The sequence below is a fragment of the Carlito syrichta genome, unplaced genomic scaffold (assembly GCF_000164805.1).
Source record: "Carlito syrichta isolate Samal-C Ts95f unplaced genomic scaffold, Tarsius_syrichta-2.0.1 Scaffold303014, whole genome shotgun sequence".
Lineage (NCBI taxonomy): Eukaryota > Metazoa > Chordata > Mammalia > Primates > Tarsiidae > Carlito > Carlito syrichta.
In genome coordinates, this window is record NW_007247110.1 from 43,595 (window position 1) to 62,484 (window position 18,890).

The 18,890-nt window shown below is 43.0% G+C and overlaps 1 protein-coding gene across 1 annotated transcript in view; it reads right to left on the minus strand.

The window, feature by feature from the left end:
- NUP214 (nucleoporin 214) overlaps positions 1–18,890 on the minus strand; it is a 124,954-nt gene that overhangs the window by 17,107 nt on the left and 88,957 nt on the right. Inside the window, exons 28-31 of the mRNA XM_008057451.2 lie at positions 16,717–16,778; positions 11,851–13,668; positions 9,217–9,287; positions 1,374–1,530 (exon numbers count right to left, since the gene is read on the minus strand). Coding sequence (XP_008055642.1) covers positions 1,374–1,530; positions 9,217–9,287; positions 11,851–13,668; positions 16,717–16,778 — 2,108 coding nt within the window. The remainder of the gene's footprint in view (positions 1–1,373; positions 1,531–9,216; positions 9,288–11,850; positions 13,669–16,716; positions 16,779–18,890) is intronic.

Here is an 18,890-nt window from a genome sequence, read left to right on the forward strand (position 1 = left end):
TTTTTTTGATTTACTGTAGAGATGAGGTCTCGCTGACCAGGCGGGTCTCGAACCCGCGGGCTCAGGCAATCCACTCACCTCAGCCTCCCAAAGGCGCGGGATTACAGGCTGAGCCACCGAGCCCGGCTGAGGATCATGTTTTCAAAGCATGTGCCACGGAGCCCTATATAGCCCTGTGGTGACAGCTGGGGAAATGGCCAGTGCGTCTCGGGCTCATGACCCCTGCTTTGGCATGAACCGACTTTCGCTTGTTTTCCCTGTCAGGACGCTGCTTAGGAGTTCATTGACAAAAACAGTTTTGAAAACTACTAGATTTGATTTCTAAGATGTCTTCATTCTAGGATTCTAAATCCCTCCTGGCAGCCTGAAAGCTGAAGAACAAAAATGTCTGATTATATAATTTTATGAGTTAAGAGGTATGTGTCTCTTGACAAGTAATCTTTCCTTGTCTATTACTGGAGTGAACAGTGACATCAAAATAACTTGGCTTTTCTTTGTTTTTTGAGCTGGGGTCTTGCTATGTTGCCCGGGTTGGACTCAAAATAACTAGTTTTTGATCTATGAATCCAGAAGGGAAAATCAGGATAGAAAGTTCTGCTTTCAGCTGCACAAGGCTTAGCAGTAAGGAACATCTGTCATGACTGCAGAACATTAGCTTGCGATTCATGACGATCCCGTGCGGCACAACAGATGAGAGCAGCTTCATGTGTACCACATCAAATGAGAGAAGCTGAGACAGAAGACGGGCTCCCGACTCCAATCTCAGCCTCCGGCAGCAGTAGGACCATTTTGAAAAAGAACTAAACAACACATCTCTTTCATTTCCAACCATAAACAGACAGCTCAACAAATAATTTTTAAAGCTTGCTGGAGAAGAAAGTGCTAGCAGACACAGCTCCAGATGAAGACAAAGCAAAAATGCAAGCGATGAAAACTCCTAATGGCCACTGGGTGACACTTGTCTCCGGGAGCTGCCTTCTAGAGCAAATTGGAAGACAGGACTTCCCAAATGGAAGTCTACATGCTCCGGCTCCCGGCATCCTCTGCCTGTGCTGCTGCTGCTCATTTCTGCTTGTCTGCTTGCATTCACTTCAAGCCATTTTGATACTGAGAAGCAGCATGAGCTGGGTCTTGGGAGGAGGGGAGCAGCTCAACACACAGACAGATACTTCCCTGCAGCTCCAACGTCTTTTCATGATTATATAGGACATCTCATTAAAATCAAAACAGACCACACTGCTTTGGGGCAGATATTCTAAATGGGCCTCCTAGACCTTTCCCCTTTTTATATTCATCACTGAAGCTTTGACAACGCCATGAGGATGACAATACATTAGGGGACCGAGGGACTGGAAAAGCTCTTCTCAACTTACTTGGGGTGGCTGTAGATCCGAAGCCCCCGCCGGCCGAGCTGAATGGGTTTTTGTTGGCTGCATCCTGGCTGGGTTTCCCTCCAAGGCCACTGAAGAAACCTCCCCCTTGTCCAGTGTTTCCAGACCCAAACACACTACCACTGGAAGAGGATGACTGCTAAAAAACAAAAGGGGCAGGAAGCAAGATAGGATGAGAGGTCATCGTAAAATGGCAGGCCAAATCTGTGGGCAGGAGGAGCTCCCAGTTGATAGAAGTGGAAAAAGCAAGTGAACGCTGATTAGTCCTGGTACGGATACTCTAACAACCACAAAAGAAGCTGGGTTCTGGACAGCTATAGATCACAAGTTCTTAGGCCATTCCAGGCTCACAGGTCTCTGGAAGTGTGACTTATGGTAGGTGGAAACTTTCAATGTTTATCTGCCCTGCTGTCTGCATTCTGTTTGACACAAATGCCAGGGGCAGGAAAACCAACTCCACCAGAGGTTCACCAAATAAAAAAGTTTGAAAACATGCAGAGGCTGTTATAAGCACCACTTATTCTGGTTCCTCCAGTGTTTGGCTGAATGCATCAGCAATGAATGCTAAGTGATTTATACTGTCTTTCTCTCAACTTGTGCACTTTTATTTCATAATGACTTTCCCAGTGCTGCAGAAATAGTTTTAAATTAGCTCCATTGTTAAAATGATGACCATGGCTGAATTCTGTCCAAATCTTACGCTCAGAGGATGCTGCTAACTTAGGGGCAAACGCTGACTCAAAGCTGTATCAGGCCCCAGACACTTGACTTCTCTGTCTGGAAACTGGTTCTTTGAGAACAACCGGTGCAACATTTGAGGGACCATTCACTTTAGTTAAGTGGGAAATCTTCTTGGCCGATAATGCAGAACCACCTGGGCTTTAGGAATGGGTCACTTTGCACAGGTGCTTACAGAAGCAGAGTGCTGTTGTTGGTCCTCCTCTGTAAAATGGGGGCAATAAGCTACCTGCTTCAAGACGTTGGTGAGTGATTTAAATGAGCTAAGAAATGTCAACACACTTCAGAATGGGTCATGAAACAGAATTCCATGCTCAATAAATGGTTGCTGTTCAGTACTTTAACAATAATGGGACCAATACTCTATGGACCAAGCACTTTGCATGTGCCACACATTTTCTAAGTACTTTCTAAGTAATCATTTACTTCCTACAAAGTCAAACCTCCAGCTGGCCATGTCTAAAACATCCCCCCCAGGGCATCCCGCTTGTCCCTCTGGTCTGAGCCACCTAACCACAACCTTGTGTCCAGATTATACAACAACTTAGCTGGTCTTCTGCTTCCGCCACAATTGACATTCACACAGCAGCTGGAGCACTACTTGAAATGGCAGTCAGATCACTTCACTCCTGTTTACAAATTCTGAAAAGCCCATTGTGATCCGCCCCCATCCATCTCTCTGGTTGGCTTTTATTACCTTTCCTTTCACTTGGGACAGTCACATCTGTCTTTGGTACCTTGCTCTCTTTGCTTTTCCTTTAAATTTATTTTAAAAAAAAGTACCAATTCACCACAATCATTGAATGGTGAATAACAACTTTTTAAAACTAGGAATCAAATCCAATCATAAAACCATAGGCTTTGATAACTAGTAAACTGTCACTGAAAGGAAGAAAACCCTGCCAACAAATGCAAGTGTGTGGAAAGTATCAGACTGCTTAGTTGACTTCCACACATCAGGCTGAAACACAGACAACTGCCAACAAGATGGTGCAGCCTAATTTTATTCTCCCATTCAAGCACAGACCAGGCCCAATCCTGCTTAACTTCCAAGAATAGATGAGATCGGGCGCATTCAGAGTGGTATGGCCATAGATAGTCAGCATAATTTAAAAATGTGGTTTGATAAATGGCTACCCATAGAAACAAAGTAGATAACTGACTACTTCACTGAAGCCAGTGTGAATTGCTAGTTAGTGCATCCTCATAAATGAATGAGAATTTCGTTCATTTTAATTGCGATAATAACATTAGGTTTTAAAACTTAAAATTATGGAACATTTAAAAAATGTACAAAAAGCCGACAGAAGAGTATAACGAGCACTCCACACACCCATCAATCAGCCAGTTCTAACAGTGGTTAACTCATAGCCAGTTGGGTTTTGTCTTTACCCCCAATTGCTTTCATCCTTTATTAGAATGAAGTAAATCTCAGACATCACTTTATCTACTCATTTTCCAGTATAAATCTATAAAACATAAACCATAACCCACAAGGCCATCTTATAAATTTTTTTAGTAAGAATGCTTGATATCACTGAATAAAGAGTAAGTGTTAAAGATCCAGGTTTACTTATAATATTGCAAAAAGAACCAAAAAAAAAAAACCAAATCAAACTTCACTCTCATCAAGAGTCACTCAAACTTGGCTGAGCACTGTGGCTTAGATTATCCCAGATTCCAGATTCAGCCACTCCTTCACAGGAAGTAAGAGAAGACTGAGAACCATGATAATTTGTAAGCTATACCAGGGGATCATGGGAAACTCTACAGGACAAATGATCAGTTTTCAACAACTGAACTACCAGGAAAAATTTAAAAGGGAGACATGAAGGGGGAATCTATAGATAAAGAGACATATCAATCAATCTCAATGTGTGGTTCTTATTTGGTTGTAAGTCAAAGAAATAAAATGTAAAAAGAAAAGAGAGACATTGATAAGATTTCTTCAGTAGTGTTTCTTGATCATCTAACCTAAACCATCTTCCCTGATTACTATCACACAATGCTTTATTTCTTCATAGCACTTAACACTATCTGAAATTACACTGTTTTTATTAAAGATTGACACTCTCCATCAAAAGGAAGACCTATGAACAGGGTCACTTTTGTCTGTTCTGTGCACCACTAATTCCTATGTTCTTGCATGAATGATTAAATTAATTTAGACAAACCTTGGTTTCTAGTTCTACAATCTGCTAGCTATGTATTCCATCTTAACAAAGTGTTAAGTCTTCTGATTCATGAACATGGGATGTATTTCCATTTATTTAGATATTATTATTATTTTTTAAAGAGGCAAGGGTCTCAACATGTAGCCCAGGCTGGTCTTGAACTCCTGGCCTCAAGTGATCTTCCTGCCTTGGCTTCCCAAAGTGCTGGGATTACAGGCATAAGCCACTATGTCCGGCCACATTTATTTTGCTCCTCTTTTAATTTCTTTCACCGATGTTTTATAGTATTCATTGTATAAGTTTTGCACTTCTTTTGTTAAATTTATTCTACCCCATCTGTCTCCTCCTTCCCAATTCTGATTACCTATGTTGGACTGCCTGATATTGTTGCACAGGCACTAATGCTCTGTCTGATTTTTTTTTTTTTTGGTTTCTCTGACCTTCATTTTGAATAATTTATATTGACATGTCTTCAAGTCCACTGTTCTGTAGTGTTCACTGTGCTGTTAAGCCCTTCTAATAATTTTTAATTTCACATACTAGATTTAAACTTCAAATACAAATCAAGACTTTCTATTTGGCAAACAGCTGCTAGAAGCAAATGCCAGGTCTGGGTTGGGCAAGCAGAGGTTTTTTTTAAATGTCCATTTATCTGCTGAGCTTACTTATTCAACTATCCTTCCATTATTTTCTGGGATATCCTTGCGTACAATAATTACTTTAATGTCTCTGTCTCTGGTTACAATATCTGAATCATCTGTAGGTTAACTTCTGCTGACTTAAAAAATCTGAGTGTGGGTCCCTTCCTTTTTTGCTTGCTTTGTATGTTGCATACTTTTTTTGGGTATACTAGACTTCACATATAGAACACTGGTGACTGAAGAACACTAATGTATTTCGCAGACAGTGAGAGTTCTTGCTTTCACCTGTAAAGTGAGGTGGTAATTATTTAAATTTCACTAAGGGTTGATCTGCAACAGAGTCACAGATTTAAGAAGGCTGAGCTCACTTCCGGTTACCCCACAGTCTCTGCTTAGGGTCTAGATTATTTGTCTTATAAGCGTCTGAGCCCAGAGCTAGGCGGTAACTTGGTTACAATATCAACTTCAGACACAAAAGTTCCAGACAACAGAAGAATACAAGCCAGACTGTGTACGTTTTTTTTTTGCTTTCAGTACAGTCTTTACTTCTTTTTTCTTAGCAAAAGTGGCGGTGTGGTGTAGCGAGGAGAACACCTATGCCAAGTCGATGCATTCTTCATTTGAAAGTCTTTTAGATCCCAACTTGTCTTTTTAAAAAACAGCTTACCTGAGCTATAATTCACATGCCACACAATTCACTGGGTTAAAGTATAACTCAGTGGTTTTTGGTAAGTCATCACCAATTTTTGAAAATTATGATAAAATACATATAACATAAAATTTGCCATTTTTATCTTTTTTTTTTTTAGTTGGAGTCTCACTCTGTTGCTCAGGCTGGAGTGCATTGCCTGCTCATGGTCACCGCAGCCTCGACATGCTGGGCTCAGGTGATCCTTCTGCTTCAGCCTTACAAGTAGCTGGAACCATAGGCACACCATGCCTGGCTAATTTTTTGATTTATTGTAGAGATGAGGTCTTGCCAAGTTGCCCAGGCTGGTCTCCAGCCCATGAGTTCAGGCAATCCTCTTACCTCGGTCTCCCAAAGTGCTGGGATTATAGGCGCGAGCCACTGTGCTCGGCCTATTTTTTTTACCACTTTTAAGTGTACAATTCAGTAGTGTTAACTACAATCAGAATGCTGTGCAACCATCACCACTATCTACTTTCCAAAACTTTTCATCACCACAAACCAACATTCTGTAACCATTAAGCAATAACTCCACATTCCCTTCTCTCCCTAGTTGCTGGTAACCTCTAATCTACCAGCCATAATATTAGTGAGGTCAAATTTTCATTCTGTCTAAAGAATATCCTTTAGAATTTCCTTCAGGTCTATGAGATAATTTCCTCAGTATTCGTTTATCTGAAAAAAAGTCTTGATTTCTCTTCATTCTTTTTTTTTTTTTTTTTTGAGTTGGAGTCTCACTCAGTTGCCCAGAGTGGAGTGCAGTGGCCGCTCCCAGCCACCGCAGCTTCGACCTGCTGGGCTCTGGCGATCCTTCCGCCTCAGCCTTCCAAGTAGCTGGAACTACAGGCATGCGCTACCATGCCCAGCTTATTTTTTGATTTATTGTAGAGATGAGGTCTCACCAAGTTGTCCAGGCGGGTCTCGAACCCACGGGCTCAGGCAATCCACTCACCTCAGCCTCCCAAAGGCGCGGGATTACAGGCTGAGCCACTGAGCCCGGCTCTCTTCATTCTTTAAAGATATTTTTTGCTGGGTTTAGAGATTCTAGGTGAACAGACTGTCTTCTGGCTTCCATGATCACTGCTGATAAGTCAGCTGTCAGTCTGACTACGTCTCCCTAGAAGCTGATATTTTTTCTTTGGTTATTTTAAATATTTCGTCTTTGGTATTCTGCCATTTCACTAGGATAGGTCTCAGAATCAACTATCTTCTATGCATTCTGTTGGGCTTTTGAATCTGTGAGTTACTGTTACTGATTAATTTTGAAATTTTTGTCTTTTTCTCTTCTAACATTGCACATACATTTCTCTCTTCTCCTTCTGGGACTCTGATCAAATGTATGTTATCTCTTCTCTGAAAGGATTTTTATTCTTTGTTTTCTTCATCTTTTCTGCTCACTGTGATGCACTCCAGATAACTTAGTTTAACCTACAAGTTCAAGAGTCAGCACACTACAGCTCAAGGACAAATCCTGCCCTTTATTATGTTTTAATAAAGCTTTATTTACAAAAACTGCCTGTTTTTGTAAATAAAGTTTTATTAAAACATAACCATGCTCACGTGTTTACATACTGTCTGTGACTGATTTCGTGCTACAACAGGAGGGTTGAGTGGCTGTGACAGACACTGCCGACAGTCCTCAAAGCCTGAAACACCATATCTCATCCTGTTCTCACACACTATTTTTTTTTTTTGAGTTGGAGTCTCATTCTGTCGCCCAGACTGGAGTGCAGTGGCCGCTCCCGGCCACTGCAGCCTTGACCTGCTGGGCTCTGGTGATCCTTCCGCCTCAGCCTTCCAAGTAGCCGGAATTACAGGCATGCGCTACCACGCCCGGCTGATTTTTAAAAAATTTATTGTAGAGATGAGGTCTCGCTGCCCAGGCAGGTCTCGAACCTGCAGGCTCTGGCAATCCACTCACCTCAGCCTCCCAAAGGCGCGGGATTACAGGCTGAGCCACTGAGCCCGGCTTTCACACACTATTGCTCTTTTCAGTTGGGTCTAATCTGCATAAAATATAGCCACTAAATTTGAAACTGAGTTTAATTATTGAATTTTTCTAGAAATTCTATTTGGTTCTTTGTCAAAACTGCTATGATACTTCTTATAACTTCCCATTCCTTACTGGTGTTTTTGTCTTTTATTTCTTCTAAACTGTGTAAAGCACAGTTGATTTATAATCTAGGTTGTCTGCAAAAAGGTATTTCTGATGTTAATTCTGGTTCTTGCGCATCATTCCTTGTTTCTTTGTGTGACTAATTTAGGCATGGGATTAAATGTCCTTAAAATTATTTCTAAGAATCAGAGATCTAGAGTAAAGTTCCTTTTCTTCAGAATGGGTCTGTGCTGCTTCTGTTAGTCATCTGGAGGCACCACCACCCCAGAATCCATCAGGCCACATTCCCAGGCTAGGGCCTGAGTGTGGAGTCCTAGCTCACTGTAGGGGGGAGTCTCTTTCAGATTCCCCACTCTGTGCATGGCTTAGTGATTTCTGTCCCTTTACTTGGGATCATTAAATAGAAAACTCACATTTTCTCAGGTGAGTAACTATTGTCAGGGCAAAGCTGGCTCTGGGCTCTACTTTACTTCTATAGGGTCCCATTTTGCCTTTTGTTTAATCTGGCTTGGTAAAATACCTTGTTAGCTTACTCTTAGAAATAGGGTTTTTATGTTTGTAGAAGTTTTCAGGAGGGAACTTGGTTTGAATGACCTCATCCTTCATTACCAGAAACTAGAATTCAAAAGTTTCATTTCTCTCTTTTAAGAAAGATCACTGACTAGGATGGAGCCCATTTTTAAAGGAAAACAGAGATGATAAAGAAAATCTCCTACTGAAGATGTGTAAGAAACATAATATGCCTAATACTTTAACTGTTGGACTAATACCAATTCCACCCTCAGAAAGTCACAGTTATTTCAGATACATCAGAGCATCTTTCTTCAGAAGGGTTCCTTAGGAGGTTAATATGTGGTAAAAGCAGCTAGTATGTGATGTGACAGTAAATACAATCTCTTTGGTCCCTCAGTGTCTTCATCTCTCAAATGGGGATAATAACAGCATAAAACTCTGCCTGGTACGCAGGCAACTGCTTACGTAAGGTGAAATAGCTCATCAAAAGGAATCCCTGGACTACATACAGAGGGGCTACATATAATCTCTACTGCAAATTCCTCTTTTTAAAAAAAAACAAAAAAACCAACCATTTAAAATTACCAAAATCAGCAAAATCATGTTTAGCTCAAGAACAACCAAACAAGGCCGAGGGGTATATTTAGTCCACAGACTGTAGTTTGTCAAACCTTGGCCTAACAGAACAGGCAGAGGATTGCTAGAAATCAGGTAATGTGCTTTTAAAGACCTTGCCCAGAGAACTGTTGAAGAAGGAGCAAAATTCTAGTGATTCTCTTTAACCGGAAATTGAGACTTGTCTTGTGTATCACTAAGGCAGTTGAATAGAGTGAAGCTAAGAACCACTTATGGTTGTTTTCTGGGCTTGGACACACATTAACTGATTATACTATGGTGGAAAACATTGAATGGGTTTGATATATGCTGACATGAATAAAGACAAATATATATTTACCTGGCCAAAGACTGTTCCACCAGTACTGGCTGCTTGACCAAACACAGAGCCAGTATTACTTGACCCAAAACCTATAAAATACAAAGAAAATTCAAGTTCAATTTGGATGAGTCTTTTACAACATCCAAGTGTTTTCTGTTTTTAAGTGGCATTCAAGTGTGCTAAGATAACCCACAATAAATCAATTTAGGAAGAAAATGATTCCTATCTAGGAAGTAGAGAAAATTTTGAGTAAATACTTTCTTTTTTTTTTTTTTTTTTTTAAGTCAGAGTCACATTCCATTGCTCAGGCTGGAGTGCAGTGGCATGCTCATAGCCACCCCAGTGTCGACCTGCTGGGCTCTGGCGATCTTTCCGCCTCAGACTTCCAAGTAGCTGGAACTACAGGCACGTGCTACCATGCCCGCATGATTTTTGATTTACGGTAGAGTTGAGGTCTCGCCAAGTTGCCCAGGCTGGTCTCGAACTCGCGGGTTCAGGCAATCCACTCACCTCGGCCTCCCAAAGTGCTGGGATTACAAGCTGAGCCACTGAGCCGAGCCTGAGTAAATACTTTAAAGAATTTTATTCATGGCTAATGTTTTATAATAGTATAAATTCCGAAGTTACAAGGATTGAAGCCTCTCTCCTCCCAAATCCCAAGTGAGCAGGGGTAGTAAGATGGTATACTCTCAGAGGTGCTTCTCCCCATGCTTTCAGCCACCAGGAATTCTTTCCAATAAATGACCTAACATTATGAATATTTCTACTCCCTGGTTTCCTCTGAATCTCAAATACCAGATTCTTTCAGGGTAGTTTATCTTTCTTCCAGATCGCATAACACGGTTGAAGTGCTGGGCTGAACAGAGCTGGGGAAAATCGGACAGAACTATATTATTATGGGCAGGGTACAGTAGCTCATGCCTATAATCCTAGCACTCTGGGAGGCCAAGGTGGGAGAACTGTTTGAGCCCAGGAGTTTGAGACCAGCCAAGGCAACATGGTGAGATCTTGTCTCTACAAAAAAAAAATCAGCCTGGTGTGGTGGTATATGCCTGTAAGTCCCAGCTACTTGGGAGGCTGAGGTAGAAGGATCACCTGAGCCCAGGAGGATAAGACAGTGGTGAGTTGTGATCATGCCACTGCACTATAGCCTGGGTGACACAGTGAGACAGACTTTAGAAATAAAGAATTATATATTATGACAAAGAGCTCTAGACAAGGTAGGAGTTCTTTTATTTCTGTCACTGATTGGGTGGGTGAGCTTAGGTAAGTCCAGGACTGGAGCAGACAGCTTAGGTACCTTTCTACACAGTTACTAAATGAGAGAAGAATGTTCCTTCAGGGGTTCTGAATTTGATGAAATGGTTTGATCATGCCTGTGCATGATGGCTCCTTAAGTTTTAGCTGCAAAACAATCAATGTAATAGAAATGGAGATCATGTTAAATATCCTCCTCTCTTTGAAAGCCCATGGGCCTTCTCCCTGCCAATTTTCTAGAACACATCAGCACATCTCCCATCATTCAGAGGCCAATTGGCCTCTTCCGAGGCATTAGGCACATCTCACAACTATGACTGTCTTTAGATTACTGTGCCCTTATAGCTGAACTTCGGAGATTAATAAACATTTGAAGAAAAATATTTCCTTTCTAATAAATTATGACTCATTTTCAAAAATATTATCATTGAAGAAATGAACCAGCAGTGATCAGTAATCTTGCCCACCAAGAAATCATTGACACTTGTTTTTCCCCGACAGCACAGTGAGACACTGACTCAAAAAATAAATATAATAAAACAGGGCATGCAAGCCGGGCCTGGTGGCTCAGCCTGTAATCCCGTGCCTTTGGGAGGCTGAGGTGAGTGGATTGCCTGAGCCCGCGGGTTTGAGACCCGCCTGGGCAGGCGAGACCTCATCTCTCCAATAAATCAAAAAATCAGCCGGGCATGGTAGCGTGCGCCTGTAATTCCAGCTACTCGGAAGGCTGAGGTGGAAGGATCGCTGGAGCTCAGCAGGTCGAGGCTGCGGTGGCCAGGAGTGGCCACTGCACGCCAGTCTGGGCGACCGAGTGAGACTCCAACTCAAAAAAAAAAAACAAAAAAACAGGGCATGCAATAGTGAAGGACTAAGTTTCGCTGTCAAAAACAGTGAATTTAAGTTGGAAAAAGGCTTAACTCCTCAAATACAGTTACAGTAAGATGGCATTAAAAGAAATGCAAAATCATGGCAGGATGATGAGCTACAGTGATGACACCAGATTCTCCTGCCTCCACTAGCACTGTCTGGCATTAGATGGGTCTCCTTGAGGCGTGACAGCTTTGGACCTCTAATTGTCTTTCAAATTTAAAGTTTCCTATGTACGAGTCATTAAATGATCCGTCAGGACCTTAAACTCAAGGTGCTTGCTTTTTCCTCACGAAACTGATACTCTGGAGGCTAGCAGAGGAGCTGTACTGAGCCGTCACAGATCCAGCCAATGAGACCTAAGAGATTCCTGACACCGCATGTGCTCTAAGCTCCCTTCTGGGTCCTACAGGTTATTTTGGGGGTGTTTCCCCCTCTTTCTCTTAAAAACTAATACCGCTTTGCTGCAAACGTTTCAAATAGCACAGAGGGGAGCCAAATAAAAAGCTCCCATACATTCATTCTTACCTGAAGCCTGGCAAAAGCTAAAGCCAGAGGATGCTGCCGTGGTGGTGGCAGCCGAGGTCCCACCAAATACGGAGCCTCCCGGCCCAAAGCCAGGACTCTGACCAAAAGCAGGAGGGTTGCCTTGGCCAAACAGCCCCGCTCCTGTGTTGGCAGAAGACTGTCCAAAGGAGAAGGAACTGGAGCTACTGGCACTTGAGGAGGCACCAAAGACATGTCCACTGGTGGATGTGGGGGTGGAGGCAGCCGACTGGCCGAAGGCGGGCACGGAACTGAACCCGGGCTGGCTGAAGGAAAAGCCGCCTGCAGGGCTGCTCGTTGACTGCCCAAAGGCTGGGGCCTGTCCAAAGGGCGTCTGTCCAAAGACCCCTGGCGTTGGGGCAGAGGCGCCAAAGGCTGGACTGCCAAACCCCGAGCTGCTGACCTGTGGTGTGGTGCATGCTGTGCTGGCTACACTGCCTGTCTGCTGCCCGAACAAGCTTGGTGCAGTGCTGGTTGCCACCTGCCCAAACACGGGGGTGGTGGAGGGGGCTGTGGCTGCATTGCTGGTGAGCTGGCTGAAAGCTGAGCTAGCACTGGCGGCCGGGGGCTGTGTAGAGACCGAGGAGCTGGAGGCGACAGTCCCAAACACTGCTGCCTCTGTGGCTGGGCCGGAAGCAACACTGGAAGCAGTGCTGGAGGCGGTGGAAGTGCCTGACGTCTCAACGGTCACAGGGCCTGCGGCGCTTGAGACGGCCGCTGCTGTGGCCGCCATCTGCCCGGAGGTTGGAAGGGTGAGAGCAGGAGATACTGCCTCTGCCCTGACATCAGGGCCTGTGGTGGCTGCTGGAGTGGCCTCTGCAGAAGGTGCTATGAGACTGGGACTAGGTGCTGGGGTGCCAAGGTTGCTGACTGCAGGCTGGGCAAGAGCAGATTCTTTCTTAGCAGAGTCAGAAGCGTGCAGAGGAGCCTGGGGAAGCTGGGCTGATGGCTGCTGCCCTGAAAGTGATGAGGATGTGGAGACCTCACTGCTGCCTGGTTTCTCAGACAAAGTGGGTGATGTGGCCTCCTCTGTGCTTTTACCAGAGGGCACAGGCAGGGAAGGGGCAGATGTTGAACTCAGAAGGCTACTGAATGACAGTGTGGGGAATGCTGTCAGAAGGGAAGTGGCAGCTGTAGTTGTTGGTGCAGCCGAGGGGGACACTGTGCTACTAGTCTGTTGGCTTCCAAATGAAAAACCAGTCTTGCTACCACTTAGCAATGTCCCACCAAAACCAATGACCCCGGAGGATCCCGCACTGGTGAGTGACAGACTGCCAAAAACACCAGTCGGGGAACTGCCAGCACTTGTGCTGGTGGCTGCTGGCGGTGATACTGCGGTCGCAGTCACAGAGGAGGTCACAGGAGGCTCCACATGCTTCCCTAATGCTGGAGGGTTAGTAAAACTAAACCCTGAATGTACACTTGAAGTCTTGGCTGGCTGGGCACTAGTCTGGCCTGTGGATGAAGCCTTACTGGCTGGCTTTGTAGAATCATCTGCTTGGCCAACCCGTAGACCTGAAAAGCTTCCTAGAGTCTCTCCAGCCAAAGAACCTGGAAACAGAAGCTCCCCCAACTTGGACAGTGGCATTTCCAGCTTGCTAGAGGTGGTGGAAAGAGCAATTCCAGAAGGTGCTGCAGGTCTGCTGTTAGATGGGGCAGACTCTCCTGGGGTGGTGTCTGATGCTGATGTGACTGTGGAGGGTGAAGAGCTTTCAGGAATGGTCTCATAAAAAGGTTTGCCTCCCCCGCCAAATGAGAATGCGTCGAGCTGGCTTGATTCTTTGGTGGTGGGTGTCACCCCTAGCAAGAAAAAGAAATTAAACAATGGGTTGGATTTACAAAACATGACCTATCACATTTCCACTGACTGTATTTGTTGCCAATGTTTCTCTCCTCCCTTTATAGGGTCAGGGATAGCTTGTTATAAGGTGGTTTGCTTTAAGGAGACAGAATGAATGCTTCTCCACACAAGCATCAGCTCTGTCTCAGTCATCTCACAAAGGTAAGAGAGAAGAAATGTTCTTTTAATGACTCTTAAGTCACAACAAATACAATATCTAGAAAATGTGAAATTAACATATTATCCCACAGAGAAATAAAAAGGCTTCTTCTCTCATCTTCCCCTGACTACCTGGGTGCTTTCTTCAAAAACATCCTCAGCATAGTGCTACCCTATATGGACCTCCTGATCAGGATTTGATTCACAAGGAAGCTCTTCCTTTACTTTTTATGGGCAAATGAAGTGTCAATCCACAGACAATCACTTTTGTGTACAACTAATGGCTGCTTCCTAGTGCTTTACTAAGTAAGCTGTTTCACAGAGGGAGTGGGGTCGGGCGGAGGTCAGGGTCATGGGCTCTAGAGCCAGGCACTCTGCTACTTGCTGTGTGACTCCAGAAAGATTATTTTGCTTCTCTGGGCCTCAATTTTCCTATTTGGAAGTTAGATAATTATAGTCCCTACCCTTATAGAGCTGTTAGAGAGATCAAATGACATATGGGTAAAGCACACACAAGAAGGCCTGATAAAACAACAGTAGTCAATAGAGTAACAAAAACTTGATATTTATAAACTAAAATTAGCCTATTGCAAGTGTCTACTGAGATTACTAACTCCATATTGTTTTAAGAACTCTGGCTATCACAGTCTCTTGGGGACATTGCAAACCGCCTATTAACCTATAAGTTCTAGAAAGATCCCGCTGTATCACTTGTGTTGTATTGAGTTGTTTGTGGTTTTGGACTGTTTTCTAGTCTCATATTAAAAGAAAGGTTAAATAAAATTACTGTTGTATTATGATTTTGACAATTATTTTGTTTCTCTCCAACCTTTTATATCACTGAGTTGTTTTTTCTCTAAAAAGTGAGAATGAAAAGAAGGTGAGCCTAGAAGGCTGTTCTTCCCTATCTAAGTGGGCAAAGGTTAAAAAAACAAGTTTTAAGAATTAAAATTCTAGCAAGAAAGGCATGAAATCACAAAACTTTTAAAGTGCCAAACTCAGACCAGGTTTAGGAAACCTGCTATGCTTCCAGTATCCTGATCTCCCTTCTAGATGTTAGGAGTTTTCCTTTCCACTAAGAAGACTGCCACTTGGGCAGTGCACAGTGGCTTGTGCCTGTAATCCTAGCACTTTTGGATGAGGCAGGAGGATCACATGAGCCCAGGAGTGTGAGACCAGCCTGGACAGCAGAGTGAGATCTTGTCTCTACAAAAGGAAAAAAAAATTAGCCAGGCATACTGGCATGTGCCTATAGTCCCAGCTACCTGGGAGGCTGTAGAGGGAGGATTGACTGAGCCCTGGAGGTTGAGGCTATAATGAGCCGTGATCGTGCCACTGTACTCCAGTCTGAGTAATAGAGTGAAACCCTGGCACTAAAAAAAAAATCTATTGAGTGACTAAATGAAAGATGGTTAATGTTTTATTTATAATAGGAGAAATCTGAAAATAACTTAAATGTCCAACAAGTGAATGGTTAAATAAACTGTGGCATAAGCATAAGACAAAATTAGGAAACCATTAAAGACAACAATTCAAAGTTTTCAATAATATCAGAAATTTGTATATATTGTATTAAGAAAAAAAAAAGTAAAAGACAAAACCCCTGAAGGAAATATTGCAGAATCACAATGATTATTCCCACTGTGCAATGGTGCAATGTGTGATTCCAAACTCCTTTATTCTTTTTCATATTTCCATATATTCCTCAATGAGAACACATTTTCATAATAAAAGCATTCTTTTGAAAATAAAATATTTTAAGCCGGGCTCAGTGGCTCAGCCTGTAATCCTGCGCCTTGGGAGGCGGAGGTGAGTGGATTGCCTGAGCCCACGGGGTCGAGACCCGCCTGGGCAACTTGGTGAGACCTCATCTCTACAATAAATCAAAAACTTCGCCGGGCGTGGTAGCGCACACCTGTAGTTCCAGCTACTTGGAAGGCTGAGGTGGAAGGATCGCCGGAGCCCAGCAGGTCGAGGCTGCGGTGCCCGGGAGCAGCAACTGCACTCCAGTCTGGGCGACAGAGTGAGACTCCAACTCAAAAAAAAAAGAAAAGAAAATATTTAATTATAAACTGATAACTAGAAGGCACTTAAATAGATTTGGTTTCTTTATAGTCTTTGAATTCTTTTTTTTTTTTTTGAGTTGGAGTCTCACTCTGTCGCCCAGACTGGAGTGCAGTGGCGCTCCCGGCCACCGCAGCCTCGACCTGCTGGGCTCCGGCGATCCTTCCGCTTCAGCCTTCCAAGTAGCTGGAACTACAGGCGAGCATTACCACGCCCAGCTAATTTTTTGATTTATTGTAGAGATGAGGTCTCGCCTGGCCAGGCGGGTCTCAAACCCATGGGATCAGGCAATCCATTCACCTCAGCCTCCCAAAGGCGCGGGATTACAGGCTGAGCCACCGAGCCCGGCTAGCTGGTAGATTTTTAACAACATACACGGGATTAGTGTGTTTGGTGTTATGTTACCAAGGGAAAAAAATGAGCCAAGTCTTTCTGTGTCTATCTTACCCTATAGAGTTGCCCCATAAACTGTGAAACGTCAAATACAGACAAAACAGAGACAGAAATTTTAATTCCTATGTTAACATGTAAATATTAAAGCACAGCTTTGATTTTCCAGAAGAAAATTCTTTCCTTGTTCTTAATTCTGAAAACAGACAGACATCCTTCACATCAGTTTCTTAAACTGAGCATTTTTCTCATGCACGTGATCAACACCAAGCTAACTGCACATGCTGTATGCGAGACTCAGGAGCAAGCAAAATGTCAACATATCTGCACAAAAATTATCTGTACTTGTTTAGGGAAAACACATAAGTAATGCCATGCAAACACAGGGACTGTACCTTGTGTGGCAGTGAAGGTAGATGACGGTGTTGGTGTGATTATCCCAAAATTAAAGCCAGTCCTAATGAGTGGAAAAAAGAGAAATTACAAAGGAACAAACCTAAGACACAATACTGTCCTTTTAATATTCCATTTTATAATTTATTGATACAAACTGCCTTCATGAAATTTACAATCTAGAAGATGAGCATCAAGAGTCAAAGCATCCATCTCAAAAGCAGTGAAGTCATTTGAAGATCTTTAAGCAGGGTGAGGTAAGAAGGGGGCAGCAGGTGAGAGGCCTTGGAGGGATGACGGTTTTATACAGCAGAGGCATGGGTGGGGCCTTATTTCCAGAAAAGCTAAAGTGCAGCAGTAAAAACATATGAGGAACGTGGGAATGGTGGCCTGGGTAGATGGTCTACCTAGTGGGGGGGAAGAAGGAAAGCCTGGAGAGACTAAAGCAGCTGGACCAGGGAGAGTCTCTCACAACCCACTCTAAGACCAAGGAGCGTGTCAGAAAGCTCCGTACTGCTAGAGAGATGACAGACAGAATGAAATAAAAGTTGGGTCACTGCCATCTTGACAGAACAGAGTTCTGGGCTGAAAAAATTTAATTCATAAACTTCTGACTCCTCCTTTTTTGAGTTGGAGTCTCACTCTGTCACCCAGACTGGAGTGCGGTGGCCGCTTCCGGCCACCACAGCCTTGACCTGCTGGGTTCTGGCAATCCTTCTGCCTCAGCCTTCCAGGTAGCTGGAACTACAGGTGCACGCTACCATGCCCGGCTAATTTTTTGATTTATTGTAGAGATGATGTCTCGCCAAGTTGCCTAGGAGGGTCTCAAACCCGCGGGCTCAGGCAATCCACTCGCCTCGGCCTCCCAAAGTGCTGGGATTACAGGCTGAGCCACCGAGCCTGGCCAACTTCTGACTCCTTTCACATCTCTCCTTGTGCTTTCTTTACACTGTAGGTGAAGATACCAGAGCCAAAGAGGAAAACTCAGCACAAGTGTGAACCAGAGCAGATTATTCACTGTGATAAAAATTAAAATGGCAGATTTTAAACTAAATAGTTTAAAAGAAAGGAACTAAGCATATCCAAGATAGTAAATCATGTAAGGATTTAGATGTTTTTTGCTCATCATAATTGAAACAAACAAACAAACAAACAAACATCCCTTCTTTGTCAACAGGCCTCAACCTTGGCAAATACATTTTATCAAATAGAGTCAAGCCGTTGACTCAGTGATCCACCAATCCACCTTACTTTTAAGTGGCAAGAAGACTATCTCACAGAACTAAAGCTTAATTATTAGCATTTGTAGAGAGTGCATAACTTTTGGCTTGGACCTACTCTAAAATTTGCTCTAAATTACCTTTGGAAAGTAGAAAACATAATGACTGATTATAAAGAAAATAATACATATACTATATAACTTCCTCCCTCAAATTAGATCCTAATACCCTTTTTTTTTCCCTAACAAGTTAGACTGAAGGACACTCAAGAAACATATTAACATCAGAAAGAAGAGACTGGTTAATATGATTCGAGTTACAAAAGCATAAACTAAAGAGCTTAAGAGGCTTTCCTAATGGAGACGAATGCACAGCACTATACTTGCAAAAAATCTTTTAACACATTTTGATCTCAGTTACACAGAGTCTAACTCCTTCACTGCAGAGAAGAGAAGACATTGACAGTTCACACAGGTTTCAACACAGAAAACAGGCACCCTCACTCCACGGTTAACAAAGGCTCACCTTGGAAGGAGGTTTAGAAGATTCTTTCACTTTTAAAAACGATTCAACTTTTCAAGTACAATCATCATTATCATTTTAAAAAATGGAACAGAAACAGATTCTTCCATATCTATGCAAAACCCCAAATTATAAACAGCTACTGTCTCTTATTACATTATCTAAGAAATTTAGTACACTGAATTCTCAATTCAGTAAAGTTAATTTAAAGGTCATACCTAGCCCCTAAATGGTGTTAGAATGGAAATATCCTAGAGTGACAAATTAGATGAATTACAGAATTTAACAGAGACTCACCATCCAAAGAAAACAAGACACAGGCTAAAAAGCAAAGCAAACATATAATAATAACACATGCATTAACTTGAGCTGCAAAGGGGAAACAGAATTACATTAGAACATTAAGCTGCCACTATCATCAGATGCATTAATGT